General features: G+C 43.4%; 2 protein-coding genes and 1 long non-coding RNA gene across 5 annotated transcripts; 1 reads left to right on the top strand and 2 right to left on the bottom strand.

The window, feature by feature from the left end:
* Positions 1-224: 224 nt before the first annotated feature.
* Positions 225-9801, bottom strand: vsnl1b (visinin-like 1b). The gene is made up of 4 exons (XM_029675981.2): positions 9574-9801; positions 6945-7111; positions 6446-6661; positions 225-2439 (listed from the first exon to the last, which is right to left on the bottom strand). The coding sequence occupies exons 2-4, from the start codon at positions 7104-7106 to the stop codon at positions 2242-2244; spliced, it is 576 nt and encodes a 191-aa protein (XP_029531841.1). The 5' UTR covers positions 7107-7111; positions 9574-9801; the 3' UTR covers positions 225-2241.
* A 686-nt stretch (positions 9802-10487) lies between these two features.
* Positions 10488-26423, bottom strand: LOC115138763 (sex comb on midleg-like protein 4). Of its 3 annotated transcripts, none has more exons than XM_065025853.1 (9): positions 26191-26423; positions 20950-21170; positions 20554-20777; positions 18847-18976; positions 15524-15724; positions 14441-14602; positions 13496-13714; positions 13120-13265; positions 10488-12081 (listed from the first exon to the last, which is right to left on the bottom strand). In XM_065025853.1, the coding sequence occupies exons 3-9, from the start codon at positions 20770-20772 to the stop codon at positions 11956-11958; spliced, it is 1203 nt and encodes a 400-aa protein (XP_064881925.1). In that variant the 5' UTR covers positions 20773-20777; positions 20950-21170; positions 26191-26423; the 3' UTR covers positions 10488-11955. The 3 variants fall into 3 exon arrangements, with proteins under 3 accessions (XP_064881925.1, XP_064881926.1, XP_064881924.1); XM_065025854.1 differs by lacking the exon at positions 26191-26423 and adding an exon at positions 21468-21744; XM_065025852.1 differs by lacking the exon at positions 20950-21170.
* LOC115138778 (uncharacterized) lies at positions 25803-27023 on the top strand. Its single transcript, XR_003864999.2, has 2 exons — positions 25803-25928; positions 26388-27023. It is a non-coding gene; the product is annotated as an uncharacterized LOC115138778 (long non-coding RNA).
* The last annotated feature ends 247 nt before the right edge of the window (positions 27024-27270 follow it).

Raw genomic sequence — 27270 nt, 5'->3', positions numbered from 1 at the left:
ATATTGCAGACATTGGGGAAAAATAAACAAATGGAAATACCTGTATCTTAAATGAGAGAATCTTGAAAGGCCAATAATTCGCCTTGGAACAACAACAAAATGCATATGTTTGGAACCTAACCGGTTGCTAAACAGCATCATTTTTAAAATGTTGGATAAGCAAGAAAATATGTACCATTCTTGATTGCCTGGATAATAAATAGAATCACACTTACCAGACCATGCCTTTTGTAAAAGCCCATAGATGTTTATTTGATTGAGTTTCTTTAGTACTACATAAAGAATGGAACCATTTTGGGTGCAACACATGCAACATGCATAAAAAGAACCAAGGTAACAAAATACACTTATCTTTTTTTTAAATTGGATTTTAAAAATTTAGTATAAACATTTACTTGACAAAGATTGTTGCCATGGAGTTAGGATCACCCTGATGTAGTAATAATATAGACTAATGATAATAAACAGCTATGAGCATTCAAGTCCACATGATGCTGTATCCAGAACTATGGAAAACGGGGCCAGATTCCATTGGTACAGTAAGTGGACTGTCTGCCAGTACATGCCTGCATAGCTTCCAAGTGGTAAATCAGTCTGGTTATGTTCAATAAAAAGTACATTTTCACAATATCTGTAATCCATATAGGTGTACATTTGATACAGGACTACAACCTTTAGTTTCAGAAGCCATGTTTTCATCCTAGCACCTGTATCTCGTGGAGGATTCAGCGTCTTTTAAAGACCATTGTAAACGTAGATTGAGATTAGAAGATGAAACCTTTTGATAATTTTTAAAATGTTTAATATAAAAGTACCGTTGGTAGTAATGCAGTATGTCCGGTAAACTCAGGCTTTTCTGCTCTGGAAATAAGCGCTTAATTTACAAGCTCCAGACGCCATGCTGTGTTACGGTAAACATAGTGATATGTATGACGTAACGTTGTATTGTAAATAGTGGGCAAACGTACAGGCTGAGAAATCCAACCTATTAGGATGTTATGGTGTATAATGTATCCAGCAATGCTAAGAGTGATGGGTGACTGGTATTGAAGATAGATTATTATTGGCCTGGTGATTGATTGATTGATTTTGATTGATAGCAACAGAATAATATAATGGATAACCACTGGGCACAGACATCAGTTCAACGTCTAGTTTTGATTTACATTTGGTTGAGTTGTCAACTAACGTGAAATCAACAACCAATGTCACCATGCAATTGGATTTAGGTTCAAAGTTGGGTTAAAAAAAACAATTTTTTAATGTGGAAATAACATTGATTCAACCAGTTTCTGCCCAGTGGGTAGTATATTAGCAGCAGATTTATTCTCTACTTTTTCCAATTACTGCTGTGCTTTAATTCACTACTACATTTTCAGATACATCTTCTGTATGTGTGAGAGGTTACAACCAGGGCCCATATTATCTGTCGTTCAAGAACTCAAGTGTCACATTAATTCCACATGTATACGTTATTAAATATGAGGGCAACAGCCGCCCACAGAAGGTTAATCATGTAATGGTCGGTGAATCACTACTGTACATCCCATGCAACAATACCAAACGCATTTCGGGAGGGGGTTCTCCTTGAATACCCCGCTTGCAGATGCAACAATTTAACAAGAGGTTTGAGTATAGAGTCTGAACACAAAACACATGCATTTAAATATTAGAACCTACACATCAGTTCCAGTCAGTCTGAACAGAACACCTTATCTGGAAAGAACAAGGATCTCCTCTATTTTTCCAAGAGCTCAAGAAGTTTGGGTATTAATAGAGACAAGTTACAATGATGATAGGAATGATTGTTCATTACCAGCATGTTAAGCATTAGCATTAGCATTAGCAGCTAGCTGCAGCAGTGGACATGGATCATCTAAATACTGCAGGAACAGAATCTTTCAATGTATAGCGCTTCACTGATATACAAGCTAGCCTAAAAGTGAATGGGTAAGTGGAATAGGATTACTTGTGCACAATTCACATTGGCAGGTCAGGTTCGATAAAATATAAATGTATCATGATACTGTGTAATGTAATATATTAAAAATTATTCCGCTATTTGACATTCTCATGCATACAACCACAAGAAGCAAGTCCATTGAAAAATAGTCCAAGTATATATTTTTTTCCTGTGGAAAAGGCTGAGAAGAAGAAGAATAACTTAATGAAACATTTAAAACATGTGCTGCCTGTCCGCAGAGTGTGTGCACGTCTGGTTTTATACAGATGAGCACCTCCTCACTTCTGCATATCACACTGCAAGAGGAGCACGATGGACGGATCACTCTTGGCCGCCTCTTTGAACTCATCCAATGAGATCTGGTCATCGTTATTCTTATCCATCTTGCTGAAGATCCTGTCTACCCGTTGCTCCGGTGTCAGGCCATCCTCGTTCATCTTCATCATGATCACAGTGCCCACCATTTTGTATATGGCCTATAGACAACCAGGGTTGATAGGTGAGACGATACCACAGAAAGGAACAGGGGTGTAATGAATTCAAGAAAGACCTATTTTCACACAGTCTTGGTTATTAGTCCGTTAACATGTTCAAAGTTTAATCTTGATACTTCTGAATTGATATACCAATGTTCCCCACTGTAACATATAATAAATGTATATAACATAACACACTGGCCTTACCCACCTGGACAAAAGGACTGCATACAGTGCATTAGGAAACTATTCAGACCCTTTGACTTATTCCATGTTTTGTTGCGTTACAGTCTTATTCTAAAATGTATTCAATTGTTTTTTTCCCTCACCAATCTACAGACAATACCCCATAATGACAAAGCAACAAAAAAAAGAAATCACATTTACATAAGTATTCAGACCCTTTACTCAGTACTATGTTGAAGCACCTTTGGCAGCGATTACAGCCTCAAGTCTTCTTGGGTATGACGCTACAAGCTTGGCACACCTGTATTTGGGGAGTTTCTCCCATTCTTCTCTGCAGATCCTCTCAAGCTCTGTCAGGTTGGATGGGAAGCGTTGCTGAACAGCTACTTTCAGGTCTCTCCAGAGATGTTCAATCGGGTTCAAGTCCGGGCTCTGGCTGGGCCACTCAAGGACTTTCGGAGACTTGTCCCGAAGCCACTCCTGCGTTGTCTTGGCTGTGTGCTTAGGGTTGTTGTCCTGTTGGAAGGTAAAACTTTGGTCCAGTCTGAGTTCCTGAGCACTCTGGAACAGGTTTTCATCAAGGATCTCTCTGTACTAGGCTCCGTTCATCTTTCCCTCGATCCTGACTTGTCTCACAGTCCCTGCTGCTGAAAAACATCCCCACAGCATGATGCTGCCACCACCGTGCTTCCAAAGGGTTGGTGCCAGGTTTCCTCCAGATGTGACACTTGACATTTAGGCAGAGTTCAATCTTGGTTTGATCAGATCAGAGAATCTTGTTTCTCATGGTCTGAGTCCTTTAGGTGCCTTTTGGCAAACTCCGAGTGGGCTGTCATGTGCCTTTTACTGAGGAGTGGCTTCCATCTGGCCACTACCATAAAGGCCTGATTGGTGGAGTGCTGCAGAGATGGTTGTCCGTCTGGAAGGTTCTCGCATCTCCACAGAGGAACGCTGGAGCTCTGACAGAGTGACCATCTTGGTCACCTCCCTGAACAAGGCCCTTCTGCCCCGATGGCTCAGTTTCGCCGGGTGTCCAGCTCTAGGAAGAGTCTTGTTAGTTCTAAACTTCTTCCAATTAATAATGATGGAGGCCACTGTGTTCTTGTGGACTTTCAATGCTGAAGACATTTTTTTGGTACCCTTCCCCAGATCTGTGCCTCGACACAATCCTGTCTCGGAGCTCTACGGACAATTCCTTTGACGTCATGGCTTGGTTTTTGCTCTGACATGTACTGTCAACTGTGGGACCTTAAATAGACAGATGTGTGCCTTTCCAAATCGTATCCAATCAATAAAATCTACCACAGGTGGACTCCAATCAAATTGTAGAAACATCTCAAGGTTGATCAATGGAAACAGGATGCACCAAGAGCTACATTTAAAGTCTCATAGCAAAAGGTCTGAAAACTTATGTAAATAATGTTTAAATTTTTTTTTTTTTTTATACATTTGCAAAAAGTCTAAACCTGTTTTCGCTTTGTCATTATGGGGTATTATGTGTAGATAAGGATTTTTTATGTATTTAATCAATTTTAGAATAAGGCTGTAATGGAACAAAATGTGGAAGAAGTCAAGGGGTCTGAATACTTTCCAAATGCACTGTATCCCAGGATGCTGTTTATCGAGTATGGCTCGGCCTTCAATACCATAGTGCTCTATAAGCTCATTACAATCAGCCCTGGGTCTGAACTCATCCCTATTCAACTGTGTCCTGGACTTGCTGATGGGCAGCCCCCAGGTGGGGAAAGTAGGCAACATTACCACCTCTACACTGATTCTCAACACGTGGGCTCCACAAGGGTGCGTCCTCAGTCCCCTCCTGTACTCCCTGTATACCCACGACTGACTGGCCTTACACAGTTCCAACTCCATAATCAAGTTAGCTGATGACACGACAGCAGTAGGCCTGATTACCAACAACAACGATACGGCCTACAGGGAGGAGGTAGGCACTCTGACAGCGTGGCACCAGGTAAACAACCTCTCCCTCAACGTTAGCAAAACAAAGGAGCTGACTGTGGACTTCAGGTGGAACCAGGCTGGACACACTCCCATCCTCATCAACAGGGCAGCCGTGGAGACAGTCAATAACTTCAAATTCCTCTGCGTACACAACTAGAAGCTGAAATGGTCAAACCACTCGGAGACCATGGGGAAGAAGAAACGACAGCAACTTTTCAACCTCAGGATGCTATCCCCGAGGCCCCTCAGTGTTCTACTGGAGCAGCATCGAGAGCATTACTGTCAGTCTGCATCACAGCCTGGTACGGCAATTCCACCACCCCAGACAGCAATGCACGTCAGAGGTTGATACGTGCAGCCGAACGCACCATTTGGGTGCACACTTCCTGCCCTACAGGACACCTACACCACCAAGTGTCACAGGAAGGCCAAGATGATCATCAGGCACCCAAGACACGCCCTGTTCTCCCTGCTTCAATCACTCAGATGCGGGTAGTACAGGAGCATCATGGCAAAAACTGGAAGACTGGCCAATAGTTTCTACCCTCAGACTGTTGAATAGTCAGCAACCTACTCCCCCAATTGACATTTTCTCCCCACACCCTCTCATCGGTCACTTACCTTACCTGCTGCTCCTCCTAGGGACATCCCACCCCCTCTAAGGTCACTTACCTTACCTGCTGCTCCTCCTAGGGACATCCCACCCCCGCTAAGGTCCCTTACCTTAACTGCTGCTCCCCCTAGGGACATCCCACCCTCTCATCGGTCACTTACCTTACCTGCTGGTCACCCTAGGGACATCCCACCCCCTCAAAGGTCACTTACCTTACCTGCTGCTCCCCCTAGGGACATCCCACCCCCTCAAAGGTCACTTACCTTACCTGCTGCTCCCCCTAGGGACATCCCACCCCCTCTAAGGTCCTTTACCTTACCTGCTGCTCCCCCTAGGGACATCCCACCCCCTCAAAGGTCACTTACCTTACCTGCTGCTCACCCTAGGGACATCCCACCCCTCTCAAAGGTCACTTACCTTACCTGCTGCTCCCCCTAGGGACATCCCACCCCTCTCAAAGGTCACTTACCTTACCTGCTGCTCCCCCTAGGGACATCTCACCCCTCTCATCGGTCACTTACCTTACCTGCTGCTCCCCCTAAGGACATCTCACCCCTCTCATCGGTCACTTACCTTACCTGCTGCTCACCCTAGGGACATCCCACCCCTCTCAAAGGTCACTTACCTTACCTGCTGGTCACACTAGGGACATCCCACCCCTCTCAAAGGTCACTTACCTTACCTGCTGGTCACCCTAGGGACATCCCACCCCTCTCATCGGTCACTTACCTTACCCGCTGCTCCCCCTAAGGACATCTCACCCCTCTCATCGGTCACTTACCTTACCTGCTGCTCACCCTAGGGACATCCCACCCCTCTCAAAGGTCACTTACCTTACCTGCTGGTCACCCTAGGGACATCCCACCCCTCTCAAAGGTCACTTACCTTACCTGCTGGTCACCCTAGGGACATCCCACCCCTCTCATCGGTCACTTACCTTACCCGCTGCTCCCCCTAAGGACATCCCACCCCTCTCATCGGGACACACGTTCTCCTGATTTATCTGGTGGCTAAACTTGATCGTCCTCTGTCTCAATGTTTGCCTTTGTAGCATACATTCAAATAACATGCACTGCTGATTAATTAAAACTGGATAAACAACTTAAACAGCTAGTATAAGCTTCATGGGTACAAGTAAATGAAAAAACATATAGGGCTGGTTCCCGGACACGGATTAAAACCTCGTAGTGGACTAAAACAGTGTAATCTGTGTCCGGGAAGCCAGCCATCAGTGTTATTCCTTACCTCGATGATCTCTAACATCTCCACCCGGGTGATCTTGCCGTCTCCATCCAGATCGTACATGTTGAAGGCCCAGTTGAGTTTCTGCTCGAAGCTGCCACGCGATGTGATGGACAGGGCACAGATGAACTCTCGGAAGTCGATGGTGCCGTCGCTGTTCTTGTCGAAGGTCCTGAAGGCGTGCTGCGCAAACTTTGACGCATCGCCGTACGGGAAGAACTGCAGGGTTGAAACATTTATTGAGAGACAGCTGTGATATCCAACTATTTAAAAACATATATTTTTAACTAGCATTATGATTGGTTAATATGACGGGGAGAACATGAACAACAGTACAATTCTAATATAGAGAAGTCAAACCCTGATTCTGTCTGTTCTAGCTTCACAAAGGTTTCTTACAATCACACTATGTAATCAGGATATCAATCATTTCCCTAGCTAGAAGCTATAACATCATATACATAATTTCTCCAGCATCGGGTGTACCACACCTCATACACACCTTGATATAGAGTTGTTGAAACTCGTCCAGGTTCAGTCTACCACTGGGGCAGTCTTTGAGGAAGCCTTTGTACCACTGCTTCAGCTCGTGTTCGTTAAACTCTGTGCTCTTCACCAGGTCCTCCATCACCTCAGGGGTCAGCTTGCTGTTCTGTTTTCCCATGATGCCTGTGGTGCAGAAAGGATTTATTTTGAATAGAAAGGAAAGTCCAGCACACATTTAATAGATCATAGACCAGTGTTTCGGTCTCAATAAACCTTCATCAAGGTATTGTTCTACGAACATGTAGTACAATATAGCACAGTATGTAAGACATGCCTTTATTTTATTTCTATCATGGTTATAGAAAAAGCCTATCACACATTCAAATGTATGCTGTGCATTATAGTGCGTTATGCATAGCGCATAAGATGTTATAAACATGCTTATAATGCATTATGATGGGAGGGTTTTCATAGGAAGTTTTACCAACGATTTTGCTCTCAAACCTGTTTTGTGTCAAACAGTCCTTTTGTAAATAATTCAACAACAAAAAAAACAACAATAATGAATTGCTTGGTTGATTTCATTGAGGTTGATTTTGACATGCACAGATGCTTTCCCTGCCTGACGCCAGTGTTCTATTTGTGTTCTCTAAATCTGTTGGCACCACATGGCATCTGGCCTGACATCACACAGTGTCGGACAGGACCACTGCCGTCAGCACGACCACTTCATCAAGCGTTCCATCATCACCTATCAGGTTACCGGTCTGCATTTTACCTGTAGCCTGTAGTCTTGTGTGACAGACTGTCGTACGCCAATTTTGGCTCCATGATTACCTGTAGCCTGACACATGGGATGCTTCACAAATGACACCGTACTCCCTTTATAGGGCTCTGCTCAAAATTAGTGCACTATATAGGGAATAGAGTGCCATTTGGGACATACACCTGGGCTTTTAATTGCAGTTTATGTTTAATAACCTCGATGTAGAAACCTCCAGAGGAAACTATTCATTAATGGAAACAGAGTGAGTGATAAGGTATCCATCACACAGTGGAGGGATTAGATGAAGTCAGTGTGTAGCCCGTAGGGTGAATGGGCAACAGGCTATCGTTGCTACTTCGGTGATCATATAAAGCCTTTTGACTAATGAATAAACAAGGGAATCAGCCCATCTGGTGAGCTGCTCTCTGATCCTCTTCAATAATAAAAACATGCCATTCTCACAGCCTGGATTAACATTAGCTGCTGCTGACACCTGTCTTGCAAATCTGTTGACCACAGTATATAATGTAAACTATATGGGTGTTCATATTGTAGCCTATATGCGAAATGTCAGATGTTATCCTGACCTGTCCTGGAAAACATAATCCAAATCAAATTAACTCGGGACTATTTATAAATTGACAATTGAGGGAGATCAGGATAACTGATGGCCCTGGGTGTACGCTATGCAGTAGGATATGCATACGGTATATTGTCATGTAGTCATGGTCAGCGAGCACTGTGCTTGAACCAACAACCATGTGTTAAGGTCACAATTTAGTGAGGAAATCCCCTCACCTGGTTGTCTAGGGCTTAATTGAAAGGGAAAAACAAAAACCAGCAGACAGTTGGGCCTCCATGGGAGGAGTTTGACACCCCTGACATACATAACCATTACACGATACACAGGCACAGTATATTGACATGGGCTTGGCTCATTTGCAATGTAGGCTATGTTGCATACCCAACATTTTGCGCAAACTATATTTTTCATTAAAAAATGACATATATTTAGATGATGCAACCAAAAGGCTTGTGTTGAAATAATTTAGATGTTACATAACATAAAATTAGCCTAAGTCATTAGGCTACTATGCATCGAATGACCTTGAGGAGAAACATATTGAGCGAAGATAGGAGAGAGAAATGATCAGGGGCAAGGTGAAAATGGGTTTGGCTCCTACGGTCTATTTGTTCATCTAAGATTAACGTCGTTAGACATTTAACAAAGTATAGGTGTCCACCTCACATGTACGCGCGAAACTAACATGTGATGTGGATAGATATAGGCTATTTATTTTCAGATAGAACATGTCGTTTCGGTTATCCAGTTCATGGTACGAGTCTGCTCGGACAGAGAGAGAGAGAGAGAGAGAGGTATGCAAGTGCATTCCGATAGAAACGACGCAGTGGAGAGGGAATTAAACCTCGTAAGTGATAACCCGCTTGAAATCACACCACTCTATTTATCGTGTCATTTTTCACCATGCGCATAATCTTAAAATATGACAAAAACTGACAATCAACCCATACAATTACACGATTGTCTGGTCATTCTCATGAAATTTGAATAGAACAACGAGAAAAACACGATTTTCATATTATTTTCTCAATATAATGAATTAACTCAGGATGTTTTGAAAACGTTATGCATTCATTTTAATGATGGATGCGCAGGTGACAATTCCTCCCCCAAATAAAACGCCAAATCTCATTAATCGAATGTTTTTAAGGGCAGGATACCCCCAGTATGAGATACATCGTGAATGGAAATGATTAGCCTATGTCTCTAGACAATCATATTTAAAAATAAAAAAATACATGCTATGACAACATAAAACAACATTCACTGTGTCTGCTGCAGACAAATGCTTCTTACCTTATTTTGGAGATGCTACCGCTAATGGCAGTCTGTACTGTCGTCTGTTAGACACTGTAAAAACCTTCCGATGATCAAGAATGCCCAAATGGGACTATCCTGAAATTGGCCTCTTCAGGACGCAGAGAAAAAAAGAACGGTTTTCCGTGCTATTCCAAATGAGGCAGGCAGCAGCGGCAGTATTGGGACGGATCCCACGCTCGTCTCGTCGTTGGTTATGCGACTCTAGACATACGGCGTCACTCCACCAGTCAACGGTCTTCTGTTGACTGTTGCCCATGCTCCGTGCATTGCTCCATTGCTTGATCTTATACGTTTGCATCGATCAAATAAGTATAGGGCTGTCTATGACTTAATAGTCTTGTTCCCTTTCAGCACAAACAATGATATTGTTGGATAGGTTTATGGGTAAATTAAGAAAGGGGTGACCAAAACCAGTCAATAAACACATCGTGGATGAACTAAACAATTATTTTACCTGGTGGATTGCATGCTGTTTTGTTAATGGGATATACAATAAATAATTCAATTTGAACAGTTATATTAATTCAGATTAAAATCTACATGCAACTGCAAAGCCTACTGCAGTAAGGCCTAGGTCTACGTGCACCTGTTTCTGCATATAGCCTAACCTACAATAGCCAGGTCAATCCCAAAACAAACATGACTGAAAGGATAGACCATGAGCCAAACAAAGGATAGGCCGTACTGTTGAACTCATTCAAATATACTGAAGTAAACCTGTAGGCTAATACATTATTCTGCAATAAGGTGAAAACAGAACTGTCTGAATTGACACATGATTGTGTCACATTGGGTAACATTTCATTACTATTTTTTAAATGAGTCCCAAGCTTGATTTCATTATGAAAGATGCTTGATATCAACAAGAAAGATGCTTGTTAGACCACACCTTGTTTCCTTAATATTTTCTTAATTTTATTACTTCGATAGGATACACAGCCGGGTTAAATACACACATTGATTGATTTCCATTTAAGTCTCACAACACAAAAGCAAACATGAGATATTCATTACATTGAGAACTTCTTTAGCACCAGTACAAATGAATTAATCCATACAGTGGTTATTCTCTGATTTACAGTGTAGATCTTTCCAATATTCTTTTCAAAATAAAAGACCTAGTCCCAGGTTGATTTGACTTGGCATGAATGACATGTAATTGTATCCAGCAGCATTGACGTACACAGGTTACTAAAGAGTACACATACTGCCAAACTGGCGCACACAAGCAATGCTATATGGCCTAATAACCCAATACTGTAGGTCAATTGAAGGTATGCAGTGAGGGTTGTCATCCATTGCTCTCCAACTCTGTTTCGAGAATGATATGTAGTAAAAGATGTCCATAGTAAATACGTTGTGAGGAGGCAAGATCCAATCCCCCGAGCTGACAAGGTAAAAATCTGTCATTCTGCCCTTGAACAAGGCAGTTAACCCACCGTTCCTAGGCCGTCATTGAAAATAAGAAACTGACTTGCCTAGTTAAATAAAGGTAAAATAAATAATAAAAAAGAATAAAAAAAGAGGCTGGAGATCATTATTTTATTAAACTATAGAAATGTCTCGTTATGTGTTGCAGCATAAACATGATCTTTTTGGCAATTTTATCAAAACAATATGCAAAACCATTTTAGTTGACATTACTTTGTGTAAATAACAAAACCAAGTATAGTAATGTTTAACATCACTGTAGCTTCCTGTTTTTAAATCACATGCATTGATGCGTTAAGAACTTCATCAAACCAACCCTACTACATATTCAAGTCACTTTTGTAAAGGTATAGAATGAAACCATACGGGACCATTTTGATGTGTTTATCACATTTGTGGAGACCCCTCTTTTTCTATATCTATTAAAACAAAGTTATTCCGCAGATTTGAGACCAGGTATAAATAACAGTTTAACTAAAATAATCCACACTTCTCAACAGATCATAAACGTAACTTGATGTGTTTTACCAGGGCACATAGGTGCCTTAATAAGCACATTTATAGGACAGCTGTATCTCGCTTCCAGGTATTATCAACCAGTGTATCAGTTATGCATTCCACAATTTGCATATTTTGTCATCTGTATAAACCAAAACCTTGTTTCAACAGAAAAACTAGAATATCCAAAAACGTATTCTGTCATGATCACATGATCACATTGTTTTCTTTAGATACATGATGTATGAAAATGCAAAAAATAATCAGTAAAATATAGCGTCTCAAATGGCACCCTATTCCCTATATATTGAACTAGTATTAACCAGGGCCAATAGGGCTACGGTCAAAACGAGTGGGTTATGGGTACCATTTGGAACGCATCCACAAAGTCGGGTCCCACAGATTGATGACGTGAAAAAATGTTCAGATTTAGAACTTGTTTTGTTTTAGTTTGTCGATGTGATAGCAGAGCTTCAGGGCTGGCCCCAGCTTCAGTCCTAGGTACTTCATCATCATGTCACTCTTTAGAAGTAACAGAGCGTTGCCATCTATCTCCTGTGGGATAGAAACAGAAACTCAGGTTATATTAAATCTCCACTAAAAGTAAAGTGGACACATGTATCAGGGTTGTTTACTGAATTGGGAGTGACCTCAATCCTGGTAAATATTTCACAAAACATCACATCCAGATATAATCCAACCACTCAAATCAAAACATCACTTCCAGATATAATCCAACCACTCAAATCAAAACATCACTTCCAGATATAATCCAACCACTCAAATCAAAACATCACACCCAGATATAATCCAACCACTCCAATCAAAACATCACATCCAGATATAATCCAACCACTCAAATCAAAACATCACATCCAGATATAATCCAACCACTCAAATCAAAACATCACATCCAGAAATAATCCAACCACTCAAATCAAAACATCACATCCAGATATAATCCAACCACTCAAATCAAAACATCACATCCAGATATAATCCAACCACTCAAATCAAAACATCACATCCAGATATAATCCAACCACTCAAATCAAAACATCACATCCAGATATAATCCAACCACTCAAATCAAAACATCACATCCAGATATAATCCAACCACTCAAATCAAAACATCACATCCAGATATAATCCAACCACTCAAATCAAAACATCACATCCAGATATAATCCAACCACTCAAATCAAAACATCACATCCAGATATAATCCAACCACTCAAATCAAAACATCACATCCAGATATAATCCAACCATTCCAATCAAAACATCACATCCAGATATAATCCAACCACTCAAATCAAAACATCACATCCAGATATAATCCAACCACTCAAATCAAAACTTCACATCCAGATATAATCCAACCACTCAAATCAAAACATCACATGAAACAGAACAACTGAAAAAGAAAAGGGCTTTCCCCTAACTGTTGCAGATCCAGGCCTCAATCTCAATTTGTCTTTCAGCGATTCCTCACATCCTTGTCTCATCCAAGGCGTTTTGAGAAGGTTCGGAGAGAGGATACGAGGTATCAAGGAAATATTCATTATGAGTGAGCCCAGGGGTAGCCTACATGCTTCCTGAAGACGTCCACGTGAGGGCCCAGGGACTGCGGGTCAGCGTCTCTGATGAACCACACCACATCCTCTACACTCCAGGTGGAAGGGTCCTTACTGGGGGGCGGTTTGGACTCCTGGGAGTCCTGAGATGGATTGTACGCTGCATGAGAAAAGAGAAAGAGGTCAAGAAGGATTTCTATGCTGGTCTATTTTACCTGGTTAGGGCATTGTGATTATAGCAAGAAACACATTTTCCCCAAATCCCCAGGTTTTCCAGAAATCCCGGTTGGAAGATTCCCGGAATCGGGAGGGAATATTCTGGAAAACCTGGGCATTTTGGGAAATTTACCGGAATTCTGCAAGCCTAGTCTCCACTCTCCAATTTCTTACCTATCCTGTTGCCTTCCAGGAAGGAGTTAGGGCTGGACGTCTGTCTACACATGCCCAAGGGGGAGGAGCCATTGGGGAACTGCTGCGAGGAGCGGAACCCATAGGATGGTTTGGATGAGTAGGAGGAGCTTATGGCACTGAAGGCGGAGTCACCTGGGTCCATTGAGTAGCGTTTGTCTGACGGGTCCAGAAGATACTCCTCTGGCATGGAGGTTTCAGCTGTGATATGAATGGAAAGAGATTACATAAGTAAAACATATTGGCAATACTTTGAATAACTTTCGATAGAAGCTGAAGCCTTTAAAGATGTCTATGAAATGTCCTTCTGTGCTTTTATGCTCCAATCGGAAGAAACAAACACTGTTTGGAGGGTTTCCCTGGTGCTCTTGTTTAGGTACAAGAGAATGTTCTAGGTAGTGTTCTGGCATGGAGGTCTCATTTGTTTAGGTTGGAATACAGGGATTTGGATAATGGATTAGGATTACCAGGGATTACACAAGTAAAACACCAAATTATGTGTATTTGACAAAATGTCATTCTGTGCTTTCATGTGCAATCTGGCGCAATATAGCACAATATTTGAGGAACTGAGCCCACAAAATGTCTGAGGGGTGATATCTTCAAAAGCTCTTGTTAAGGCACAGGATTGTTCTAAAAAGTATTATAAACCTGGTGGTTCGAGCCCTGAATGCTGATTGGCTGAAAGCCATGGTATATCAGACCATATACCAACGGGTATCAAAAAACATTCATTTTTACAGGTCTAATTATGTTGGTAACCAGTTTATAATAGCAATAAGGCACCTCAGGGGTTTCTGGTATATGGCTAATAAACCACACCTCCTCGGGCCTTATTGCATCATATCTGCACCTCTGCCTACACCATTTCCCTTGTGGGATAAAGAAAGCATTTTGAATTAAATTAAATACAGGACAGTGCATTACCCTCTGATTGGTAGGAGGCATTATTATGCTGGGGGATTGGTTGGTCGCTGAAGAGGTTTTCACAGTGCAAACTGCGACAGAGCTTCTTGAGAAAGCGTAGAACGTAGCCCATGCTGTTGACCACAGGAAGACTCAGAAGGTGTTGCTTCCCATCGAAAGTGGCTGGAACACAAAGAAATACTTGATTAACCCCTAGGGTTGCGTCCCAGATGGGACCCTATTCCAGAGCCAATGGCATCTATGCATAGTCCCTTCAATAACTCTACCTACATGTACATACTACTTCAACTAACCGGTGCCCCTGCACATTGACTCTGTACTGGTACCCCCCTGTATACAGTCTTGCTATTGTTGTTTTACTGCTGCTCTTTAATTACTTGTTACGTTTATCTCTTATTCTTGTCCGTATTTTTTGAAACTGCATTGTTGGTTAGGGGCTCGTAAGTAAGCATTTCACTGTAAGGTTGTATTTGGCTCATGTGACTAATAACATTTGATTTGAAGTGTTGCTCTGTGAATAGGGAGCTATTTGGGACGCAACGCTGGAATATATTTAAATTTCCCATCGCAGTAAATCTCGTTGCAGTTAACTTTGCTCCAGGGGACACATGTCTACAGCCATGTCTCAAAGCCACAGTTACAACCTAGGACGGCCAATGCATTTCATCCACTGACATTCAAAAGATAGAAATGGCCAATAACCCCGGGGTAACAGATCCGTATGTTCTCATGGTTACTAGATTATCTAATCAGTCAATTTCTATCATTTCCCTCAGGCCAGTTGCTACGAATAAAATTAATAAATATAAAACCAAAATCTCAGTGACACTGTACAATAGGTGGGTCTGTGGTATTTTCCTAGTGGCCTGTGTTATGGTTAATCATGTCATTTTCTAACCTTTATTCAAAGCTTTTTCATCAAACTGTCTCTTTTTATTTGTATGTCTGATGGTCCAAGCACCATTCTCAGAAAAATGCTTTCATTTTTGGTCTAATTCTCATTTCTGGAAAAGGCTTAACATAAAAGGTTCAAAATCCAGGTCATGTGACATGATTAACCAAAGCACGTGGCCCTAGTTATACCTGATATTTTCTCCCCTCCATAGCCCTGTGTGAGGAGAGTGAACACGGCTTTCTGCTGGAAGGCGCTGTCGATGCACCCCTGGACGGCCTGCTGCAGCACCACCGAGGGCCTGTCAGGCCCAAAATGATCTGGGAGCTGCTGCAGCTTCTTCCTGTCCAGGTTAGGACCCATGTTGACATGCTTGTTGATGTAGATACACACTGCAGGATACACAAGAGTGGAGAGAGTGTGGGTTAGTTCTACTTGATGATGTAGGAGCGAGAGTTAGTAACCATGTCCACCTTCTTGATGATGTAGGAGCGAGGGTTAGTAACCATGTCCGCCTGTTTGATGATGTACGAGCGAGGGTTAGTAACCATGTCCGCCTGTTTGATGATGTACGAGCGAGGGTTAGTAACCATGTCCACCTTCTTGATGATGTAGGAGCGAGGGTTAGTAACCATGTCCGCCTGTTTGATGATGTACGAGCGAGGGTTAGTAACCATGTCCGCCTGTTTGATGATGTACGAGCGAGGGTTAGTAACCATGTCCGCCTGTTTGATGATGTACGAGCGAGGGTTAGTAAACCATGTCCGCCTGTTTGATGATGTACGACCGAGGGTTAGTAACCATGTCCACCTGTTTGATGATGTACGAGCGAGGGTTAGTAACCATGTCCACCTGTTTGATGATGTACGAGCGAGGGTTAGTAACCATGTCCGCCTGTTTGATGATGTACGAGCGAGGGTTAGTAACCATGTCAACCTGTTTGATGATGTAGGAGTGAGGGTTAGTAACCATGTCCACCTGTTTGATGATGTACGAGCGAGGGTTAGTAACCATGTCCACCTGCTTGATGATGTACGAGTGAGGGTTAGTAACCATGTCCACCTTCTTGATGATGTAACCATGTCCGCCTGTTTGAGTGAGGGTTAGTAACCATGTCCACCTGTTTGATGATGTAGGAGTGAGGGTTAGTAACCATGTCCGCCTGTTTGATGATGTAGGAGTGAGGGTTAGTAACCATGTCCGCCTGTTTGATGATGTACGAGCGAGGGTTAGTAACCATGTCCACCTGCTTGATGATGTACGAGCGAGGGTTAGTAACCATGTCCGCCTGTTTGATGATGTACGAGCGAGGGTTAGTAACCATGTCCGCCTGTTTGATGATGTAGGAGTGAGGGTTAGTAACCATGTCCGCCTGTTTGATGATGTAGGAGTGAGGGTTAGTCAACCATGTCCGCCTGTTTGATGATGTAGGAGTGAGGGTTAGTAACCATGTCCGCCTGTTTGATGATGTACGAGCGAGGGTTAGTAACCATGTCCGCCTGTTTGATGATGTAGGAGTGAGGGTTAGTAACCATGTCCGCCTGTTTGATGATGTAGGAGCGAGGGTTAGTAACCATGTCCACCTGTTTGATGATGTAGGAGCGAGGGTTAGTAACCATGTCCGCCTGTTTGATGTACGTAGATACACACTGCAGGACACACAGCAGGAGGGACAGAGGAGACAAAGATACTTAGGTCGACTACTTTGGTGACGTTGCTTTCCTTAAATGAACGAGTACAACATGCTTATAACTAACAGAATACAAATTACATTTGAAATGTGATTACCAACATGGCTTTTCATAACACCCAAGATGTTTCACCAGACAAAGCATTATGGAGGGAGACATTGGAAAAGTGAGGCAAACTCTGTGAGCGCCTAGGGCCTTGTTTATCAGATGAGCATAAGCACAAAAAAGACAACCTTGCGTGCACCACTTTTCCCGCAAAGGTTGGTATTTATCAAATTAGAATTTGACGGGAAAGTGTCAACTTCTAGTGGTTGAAGAATTGTATTACAAGTCAATACTGTTGTTTTGAGTGTTTGACACAAGGGAATTATAATCAAGCAAAAACATTCAAACGTAGCCTAACGGTAAGATCACATCCTTCGTAGGAGCGCAACATCATTGTCTATTTAATCTCAGAGACTATACCAAGACAGGTGATATTAACACAATTATCTATTGACAAACAAAAGAAGTGTAGCATTTAATTATTTATTGTTTGAACAGACGGTCAATCATCCAGAATGTGAGGTCAGTGTTGGGCACTTGCTATTGGCGGCATGCATTCTTAGTTTGAAAAAATGTTACTGCAAAAGATGAAAACATTCTGCCCACACCTGGATAGAAATGTGATAACATTTGCTGTTGCGCTTTCTTTTAGAAACTGTCATGGCCCAGTTCCAACATTTCCAAATTATACAGCAAATGAGGGTGTTTTTGTTCCCATAAAAGGTGAATGGAGGGTGTTTTTGTTCCCATAAAAGGTGAATGGAGGGTGTTTTTGTTCCCATAAAAGGTGAATGAGGGTGTTTTTGTTCCCATAAAAGGTGAATGGAGGGTGTTTTTGTTAACTGTGAGCTCCTGGGGCCTGGCAGAGTGGGTATAGTTAACTGTGAGCACCTGGGGTGTGGCAGAGTGGGTATAGTTAACTGTGAGCACCTGGGGCATGGCAGAGTGGGTATAGTTAACTGTGAGCACCTGGGGTGTGGCAGAGTGGGTATAGTTAACTGTGAGCACCTGGGGCCTGGCAGAGTGGGTATAATTAACTGTGAGCACCTGGGGCGTGGCAGAGGGGGTATAGTTAACTGTGAGCACCTGGGGCGTGGCAGAGGGGGTATAGTTAACTGTGAGCACCTGGAGCGTGGCAGAGTGGGTATAGTTAACTGTGAGCACCTGGGGTGTGGCAGAGTGGGTATAGTTAACTGTGAGCACCTGGGGCGTGGCAGAGGGGGTATAGTTAACTGTGAGCACCTGGGGTGTGGCAGAGTGGGTATAGTTAACTGTGAGCACCTGGGGTGTGGCAGAGTGGGTATAGTTAACTGTGAGCACCTGGAGCGTGGCAGAGGGGGTATAGTTAACTGTGAGCACCTGGAGCGTGGCAGAGGGGGTATAGTTAACTGTGAGCACCTGGGGCGTGGCAGAGAGGGTATAGTTAACTGTGAGCACCTGGGGCGTGGCAGAGAGGGTATAGTTAACTGTGAGCACCTGGGGCGTGGCAGAGAGGGTATAGTTAACTGTGAGCACCTGGAGCGTGGCAGAGTGGGTATAGTTACCTGTGAGCACCTGGGGCCTGGCAGAGTGGGTATAGTTAACTGTGAGCACCTGGGGCGTGGCAGAGTGGGTATAGTTACCTGTGAGCACCTGGGGCCTGGCAGAGTGGGTATAGTTAACTGTGAGCACCTGGGGCCTGGCAGAGTGGGTATAGTTACCTGTGAGCACCTGGGGCCTGGCAGAGTGGGTATAGTTACCTGTGAGCACCTGGGGCATGGCAGAGTGGGTATAGTTACCTGTGAGCACCTGGGGCGTGGCAGAGTGGGGGATGGTAGCAGCATCCTGGGGGATGGAGCTCATGTCTGGTTCTGGGGTGCTGCTGGGAGGAGAGATGGCCAGGGGATTCAGCACCATCCTGGGCTTCAGCTGCAGGAAGACAGGGGGTTGGATCTCAGTATCTAATTGTAAATAATACATGCAATTTAGCATACGCGTTTGTCCAAAGCGAATGAGTCGCGCGTGCATACATTTTTACATATGGGTGGCCCACGGGAATCGAACCCACAACCCTCTCGTTGCAAGCGCCATGCCACACAGTCTGAGATAGCAACAATAGACTAAAAAATGACGGTTCTCAATTGGCATTAGTAAACACTCAACAGAAATCTACACATTGATATTTTTACTCAGAAACTTCTCCCCTCTTCGTATTGCAATATTTACCAAGCATTTCATTTTGCTAGGCATATACAGGGCCAATCAGAATATCAATTAAAACTGTTTTCAATTAAACAAACAAAGGCTACCTCATGTTATATATTACTCCCACTAAATATAAATGAAGTTAAGTCTGTCAAGCTACATCATCAAATGTATTTTATTAACATCCTGCATCCCCACTGGCCCCTCCCCTTTCTCTCTCCTCCAATCCCATCCCCTCTCCTCCAATCCCATCCCCTCTCTCCTATCCCTCTCCTCCAATCCCATCCTCTCCTCCAATCCCATCCTCTCTCCTTTCCCTCTCTTCCAATCCCATCCCCTCTCCTTCCCTCTCGTCCCTATCCCATTCCCTCTCCTTTCCCTCTCGTCCAATCCCATCCTCTCTCCTTTCCCTCTCCTCCAATCCAATCCTCTGTCCTTTCCCTCTCCTCCAATCCCATCCCCTCTCCTTTCCCACTCCTCCAATCCCATCCCCTCTCCTTTCCCTCTCCTCCAATCCCATCCCTCTCCTTTCCCTCTCCTCCAATCCCATCCCCTCTCCTTTCCCTTTCCCTCCTCCAATCCCATCCCCTCTCATTTCCCTCTCCTCCAATCCCATCCCCTCCCCCTTCTCTCTCTCCTCCCATCCCCTCCTCTTTCTCTCCCATCCCTCCCCTTTTTTTCTCCCCCTTTCCCTCTCCTCCATTCCCATCCCCTCCCCTTTCTATCTCTTTCCATCCCCCTCCCCCTTCCCCTCCCTCCTCCAATCCCATCCCCTCCCCTTTCCCTCTCTTCCCCCCCCCTCCCATTTCCCTCTCCTCCAATCCCATCCCCGTTCCCTCTCCTCCAATCCCATCCCCCCTCTTTCTCTCTCTTCCCATCCCATCCCCTCTCCTCTCCTCCAATTCCATCCCCTCCTCTTTCTCTCTCTTCCCATCCCCTCCCCTTTCCCTCTCCTCCAATCCCATCCCCTCCCCCCCTCTCCTCCAATCCCATCCCCTCCCTGTTCCCTCTCCTCCAATCCCATCCCCCCCCCTCCTCCAATCCCATCCCCTCCCTTTCCCTCTCCTCCAATCCCACCCCCCCCCCTTTCACTCTCCTCCAATCCCATCCCCTCCCTTTCTCTTTCCTCCCAACCCCTCTAATCTCTCTCTCCTTCCATCCCCTCCTCTAATACCCTCTTCTTTATCTCTCCTCCCATCCCCTCCTCTTTCTCTCTCCTTCCATCCCTCCCCTCTCTCTCTCCTTCCATCCCCTCCTCTAATACCCTCTTCTTTCTCTCTCCTCCCATCCCTGACACTGACCTTGAAGCCAGGTTTTCTTCCCCTCTTCTTGGGCACTTTGAGGGGAGGGAGGGATTCAGGGTAGCGGGTTGGAAAATCCATCTTGCGATGTAGTGGGGGTCTCCCCCTCTTCCTGCCTGGAATCTTTCCTGGCTGGCTGGGGAGGAAGGAGGGAGACACTGCAGGCGACTGCATTTCACTGTTGCTGTCTGCTTTCTGTGCTGCTGCAGGTACACTCATTGGAGCTGGAGGGAGACACAGGAAGGAGGGAAACACAAAGGGAGAAATAATTATATTAATTGAAGACTGCATGGCACATAATAAAAAACAGTGGCAGTTCCACCATCCAGTCCATCCTATCCTCAATGTGCATGAACCCCAACATTCTGTCTGCTTGTCTCCCAGAGCTTCCATTACCTGATCTCCTTTGATCTAGAACGCTTGAGAACCAAACGCTTCCCTTCTTAGATCCCGGTTAGATTCCAGAATAGCAGAAGAAGGTTCTAAACCCTGCACATTGCCTCAGCAGGCTGTTGAAGCCATCTTGCCTTTAGCTGCTGTGTTGTATGTTTTCTCTCTGCTCCTCTCGTCTCTGCTGCACGGCACACAGGCTGGCTGGCTTCAGACTCCTCATTACACTAATGCATTCAGCAGTGGCAGAGGGAGGGGGGGTTGACTTCACCATGGCTACACAGCTATGAATTAGCATTACGATGACAGCGCTCACTATAATCTTAGAAAAGCAGCAGCCTCAAGAGCCAGCCTAGCCTACTGATGAAAACAACATCGACATGCATGTCTCATATGTAGAGCGCAGAAGGCTAGACACACAGGCAATGCTGAATCATTACAGTGGTTAAAACATAGCATTAGCATGCAGCATGCTTCATCCTTCCTTTGTGCAGACAAAGACAACAGAAAATAAAGGCACACACCATCAGAATGAAAGAGGATTGGAGAGTATGTCCCTTTTCAGTTGTTCTCCTATTGAATCACCCTCTGTCCTGTCTGTGTCTTTGCCTGCTTCTAAATGTCTTCAACTGCACCGCAGAGCGGAATCTCCAAGCAAGGCGGATTCCACTGTAATGGCGTGTGTGTGTGTGTCTGCCAGTGCTGGGAAACATTCTCCTGTTGTCATGGCAACAAGCCTGTAACACCCTGCCGGCTGTATCTCCCATGTCTTGCTGCTTGATACTCAGGCCCAAAACTGGGTGGATGTATAATTAGTATAGAAGACACCCTCAAACCAACCGCTAATTACAATAGGAATTCATTTGAAAGTGTTGAGAGTGTACATAGATGTGTGTGTGTGTGTGTGTGTGTGTGTGTGTGTGTGTGTGTGTGTGTGTGTGTGTGTGTGCCCCGCGATTAGTGCTTTTTTAGGTCGGTTCGGTTTCAATTTTAATGCACTATCCATTATGTGGGTTGAATGCACAGAACACAGAATAATATAATGTATAAAGTCCCATGATGGTAGGGACTGTCCATTACTGCTTATCACTTCTTAACCATCAGTTATTCACATTACTTTAATTAAATATTTCAGTTGTTGTATACACTGAGTGGACAAAACATTAAGAACTCCTGCTCTTTCCATGATATAGACTGACCAGGTGAATCCAGGTGAAAGCTATGATCCCTTATTGAGGTCACTTGTTAAATCCACTTCATTCAGTGTAGATGAAGTGGAGGAGACAGGTTAAAGAAGGATGTTTAAGCCTTGAGACAACTGAGACATGGATTGTGTATGTGTGCCATTCAGAGGGTGAATGGGCAAGACAAAATATTTAAATGCCTTTGAACAGGGTATGGTAGTAGGTGCCAGGTGCACCGGTTTGTGTCAAGAACTGCAAGCCTGCTGCGTTTTTCCCTCTCAACAGTTTCCCGTCTGCATCAAGAATGGTCCACCACCCAAGTACATCCAGCCAACTTGACACAACTGTGGGAAGCATTGGGGTCAACATGGGCCAGCATCCCTGTGGAACACTTTTGACACTTTGTCGAGTTCATGTCCCCACGAATTGAGGCTGTTCTGAGGGCAAAAGGGAGGGGGTGCTGCAACTCAATATTAGGAAGGTGTCCTTAATGTCTGGTATACTTGTGTATATTACATTTGTTTTATTTGATTACTTTATTATTTCATTCCAAGTCATCATCTCATCTCTAAAGCTGCTTCCTGACAAAATCACTATTTTAGTAGTTGTTCAAATTAAATAAGGCATACTTTTTATGACTGCTGAATACCAATGATCAATCACTTAATGTATTTTCAGTTAAAGATACATGTACAGTACCTTGAGCAACTGCTCTAAATCCCCCTGGATTGCGCATTGTTCAGTCGCTCTCTCTCTCTCTAACATAGCAGGCATAATAAACACACAGTCCGGACAATAGGTGCGCTATGGATTACGGTCAATGTAGTTCATTTCCACTTTTTCTGCACTAAACTATGTAGACTATTGGCCTGTTGTAAACTACAACTACATCGCACAGTTCGGGCTTGATCTGATTTAGCCTATCCGTAGAGAAACTGCTTTGAGCTCATGGAAAATACAGAACGAAATGTAATTCAAATGTAAAAAAATACTTATTTTACACCATAATTTGCAAATAAATTCATTAAAAATCCTACAATGTGATTTTCTGGATTTTTTTTCTCATTTTGTCTGTCATAGTTGAAGTGTACCTTTGATGAAAATTACAGGCCTCTGTCATCTTTTTAAGCGGGAGAACTTGCACAATTGGTGGCTGACTAAATACTTTTTTTGCCCCACTGTACCTACATGTTTCAAGCAGACCACTATAGTCCCTGTGCCCAAGAACTCCAAGGTAACCTGTCTAAATGACTATCACCACGTAGCACTCATATCTGTAACCATGAAATGCTTTGAAAGGCTGGTCATGGCTCACATCAACACCATCATCCCAGACACCCTGGACCCACTCCTGTTCCCACTCCACACTGCCCTTTCCCACCTGGACAAGAAGAACACCTATGTGAGAATGCAGTTCATTGACTTCAGCTCAGAATTCAACACCATAGTGGCCTCCAAGGTCATCACTAAGCTAAGGACCCTGTGACTGAACACCTCCCTCTGCAACTGGATCCTGAACTTCCTGACGGGCCACCCCCAGGTGGTAAGGGTAGGTAACAACGCATCTGCCACGCTGACCCTCGACACGGGGGCCCCTCAAGGGGCGTGCTTCGTCTCCAACCTGTACTCCCTGTTCACCCACGACTGCGTGGCCGCGCACAATTCCAACACCATCATTAAGTTTGCAGATGACACAACGGTGGTAGGCCTGATCACCGAAGACGATGAGACAGCCTATAGTGAGGAGGTCAGAGACCTGGTAGTGTGTTGGCAGAATAACAACCTCTCCCTCAACGTCAGCAAGACAAAGGAGCTGATCGTGGACTACAGGAAACAGAGGGCTGAGCACGTCACTATTCACATCGACGGAGCTGTAGTGGAGTGTGTCGAAGGCTTCAAGTTTCTCTGTGTCCACATCACTAAGGATCTATCATGGTCCACACACACCAACACAGTCTTGAAGAGGGCACAACAACGCCTCTTCGCCCTCAGAAGGCTGAAACATTTTGACACGCACCATTGAGAGCATCTTGACTGGCTGCATCACCGCTTGGTATAGTACCGCTTGGTATAGCAACTGCTTGGCATCCGTCCGCAAAGTGCTACAGAGAGTAGTGCGTACAGCACAGTACATCACTAGGACCGAGCTCTCTGCCATCCAGGACCTCTATACCAGGTGGTGTCAGAGAAAGGCCCTAAAAATTGTCAAAGACTCCAGCCACCCAAGTCACCGCAAGCGGTACCGATGTACCAAATCTGGAACCAACAGAGTCCTGAACAGCTTCTTCCCCCAAGCCATAAGACTGTTAAATACTGTAGTTAGTTTAATAGTTAACCAAATACTGTAGCGACCAGGACTATCTGCATTGACCCTTTTGGTAACACTTTATTGGACACCTAGCGTCATAACACGGTCATAACCATGTCATAGCATTGTCATAACACTGTAATGACACATATGTTGTGACATACAAGTATATTGCAATATTTTATGGTTGGTTATGACACCTACATAAGAGTGTCAAAGCCCACAATCCTAACACACAAGGCAAACCATTCCATTCCACTTATAAATAGTATGTTAAGTAACATTTCCTCAAATTGACCATTTCATTACCATTGTAAATGTACACACATTGATGACAAATATGTACCTAACCCAATACTATATCGCAGATGTTTTTATTTAACCTTTATTTAACTAGGCAAGTCAGTTAAGAACAAATTCTTATTTACAATGACGTCCTACACCGGCCAAACCCGGACGACGCTGGGCCGATTGTGTGCCGCCCTATGGGACTTCCAATCACGTCCGGTTGTGATACAGCCTGGATTCGAACCAGGGTGTCTGTAGTGACGCCTCAAGCACTGAGATGTAATGCTTTAGACTGCTGTGCCACTCGGGAGACTGGGACTGATGACTGGGATGAATGCACCAACAGGACAAAACACCCTCTTTGGGACTTATAACTGACATAAGGTTATTCAGGATAAAAAAATAAGCGGAATGGAGCTAGGCACAGGCAAAATAAGTCAATGGGTACGAATACTTTCTGAAGGCACTGTACATCCGTTGAAACATAATTTCATGAACTTTCAAAACCACTTGTCAAACATTATCAGGGTTTCCTTTTTAAAGTAATTTATACAGGTCATTCTGATATGTACACTAGAGGTCAAATGTCAAAGTTCTGTTGACGTGAACATTCCCGAAATTGTATCTGATGGATAGCTGTTAATCTTAGCTTTGCAATTATATCTGATTAATGGGTATATGTGGGCAATAACTTGTTGTATACTGACATTGTTTTGTCATAGTAAAATCCCTATGGGAAAAATGAATGAGATGGAGGGATGAAATAAAGAGTGAATAACACAGAGAAAGCTGCCATTGCTGCACTGCTATCACACATGTTCCAACTAGGGACATAGACCAAGAAAACCACTATGAGGCATCTTCACGAATTTAGGGGTCTGTCCCATAGACTATTACTGCCAATGCCATTCATTGCCAATTGAGATCAAATAGACCAACACTGCAACCAAATGTGCATATTTAGTAAACTACTTTATTCTCTATTCATGAAAAAAATAAGCATAATGTGAAATACAGCCCTCTCCTGGCTCACTTAAGAATAATTTTGTTCATTTTTTCCTGATTCAATAAAGTTGCATTTGAAGCCAAAATGGCGACGTGCATGTTGTCGTCAAAAATGTCGCCCATCATTAGACTTCTACTGAAAGAGCGGTCCTGTTCCTCGACAACGATATGAAACGGTGTGACCGACATTTCCAGACGAGGTGAGAATATTATTTTGGTATCAATTTGTTATTATTTTGGTGTGTCGTTTCAAATGAGTATCAACTGACAGTTAGTTAATAGTTAGTATAGCTAAAGTTAGCTAGTTACCTTAACCTGTCAAACTTAATTCCATTCCAGACTTGTCCAGTCAGGCTGGCTAACTAATTAACTGGCAACAAGCACATAAATCAGCCATTATTATAAAGACATCAATAGCTAGCTAGCTAGCTAGCTGCATTGTTACGGTGCTGACAAACGTACCTTTTTGAGACGAGGGAATAACGAATCGCTGACAAATCTTTGGACAGCTTTCTTGCTAACTTCGTAACGTTAACTGGATAACAGTTTTTGCTCCTCTAAACACGTAACGTTAAACCTCCACAGGGGTCTAGCTATATATCTTACTACCACAGCATCAGGATGTTAACGTTAATTCTGTGATCTTGTCTACTGGTCAGGCTACTCGACAGATGGAGATGCTCTCCAGACTGCTGCAGAAGACAGCAATGCCGCCACAGCGGACCGCTGGAGCACTACACCAGTCTGGTCATGGACTGGGCGCTGCGAGAGGACCCGCATCAGAAAGCCGTGGTTCAGACCTTGGATAAAATGCACAAAACCCTACGAGGTTACAGCAACCAGCTTCGGTTCTCGAAAAACATTGTCAACCAATTACTTAGTATTAGTGGGAATCTATTTATCCTGAGAGAATTAATGGAAAGATACAACTTTGAGGTTTCAAGCAAGGAATATGACACTGTTATAAAATCTATACCTTGTGGGATAAAATATTTACTTCAGAATAATGCATATCTATATCTATTGATGAATAGCATAGGGTTACTAGATAAGAACTTCAACAATTGTTTATTAAGGGATATTTTCTACAGGAATTATATCCCCTCTGCTATATTTTGTTGGACTTCATCGTTTGATGTAAACTGGCACCGTGCTTGGCTCACTCCAACAAAGGTATGGTGACCATTAAAGTAAAGGAGATCTCCTTTAAGATTATCCATTGATTCTACCCGTGTAATAGCTTGATTTCTAAATATATACCTAATACCAGTGAATAAAGTTAGCTAGAAACTGAATCTGTTGAACACTTATTCTGTCATTGTTTCATAGTGAGGTGTTCTGGACTGATGAAAAACTATATTTTGGAAACATAATGCATTCAACCATTGAAATATCTAAGTTTGACATATTGTTTTACTACAGTGTTTCCGCAATTGCGTGTCAGTATGTTATAAATATCTTTATTTTATTAGGAACATTTTTCATACACAAATCATTTTATGAAGAAAAAGCCCATTTAATTTTGTTTCTGATTTGGAGAAC

Source organism: Oncorhynchus nerka, linkage group LG12 (assembly GCF_034236695.1).
Source record: "Oncorhynchus nerka isolate Pitt River linkage group LG12, Oner_Uvic_2.0, whole genome shotgun sequence".
Taxonomy (NCBI): domain Eukaryota; kingdom Metazoa; phylum Chordata; class Actinopteri; order Salmoniformes; family Salmonidae; genus Oncorhynchus; species Oncorhynchus nerka.
Note: the sequence above shows the minus strand (reverse complement) of the source record. Positions and strands in the feature narration are given on the sequence as shown.

Excerpts from the sequence above, each read along its gene's own strand:
- vsnl1b (XM_029675981.2), bottom strand. The coding sequence starts at position 7,106 with ATGGGAAAACAGAACAGCAAGCTGACCCCTGAGGTGATGGAGGACCTG. Across the intron at positions 6,662-6,944 it reads TTCAACAACTCTATATCAAG|TTCTTCCCGTACGGCGATGC; the intron begins GTGTGTATGAGG and ends TCAACCCTGCAG. Across the intron at positions 2,440-6,445 it reads AGATGTTAGAGATCATCGAG|GCCATATACAAAATGGTGGG; the intron begins GTAAGGAATAAC and ends GGTTGTCTATAG.
- LOC115138763 (XM_065025853.1), bottom strand. The coding sequence starts at position 20,772 with ATGAGTGTACCTGCAGCAGCACAGAAAGCAGACAGCAACAGTGAAATG. Across the intron at positions 18,977-20,553 it reads GAAGAAAACCTGGCTTCAAG|CTGAAGCCCAGGATGGTGCT; the intron begins GTCAGTGTCAGG and ends GTCTTCCTGCAG. Across the intron at positions 13,715-14,440 it reads TGCCTCCTACCAATCAGAGG|CTGAAACCTCCATGCCAGAG; the intron begins GTAATGCACTGT and ends TTCATATCACAG.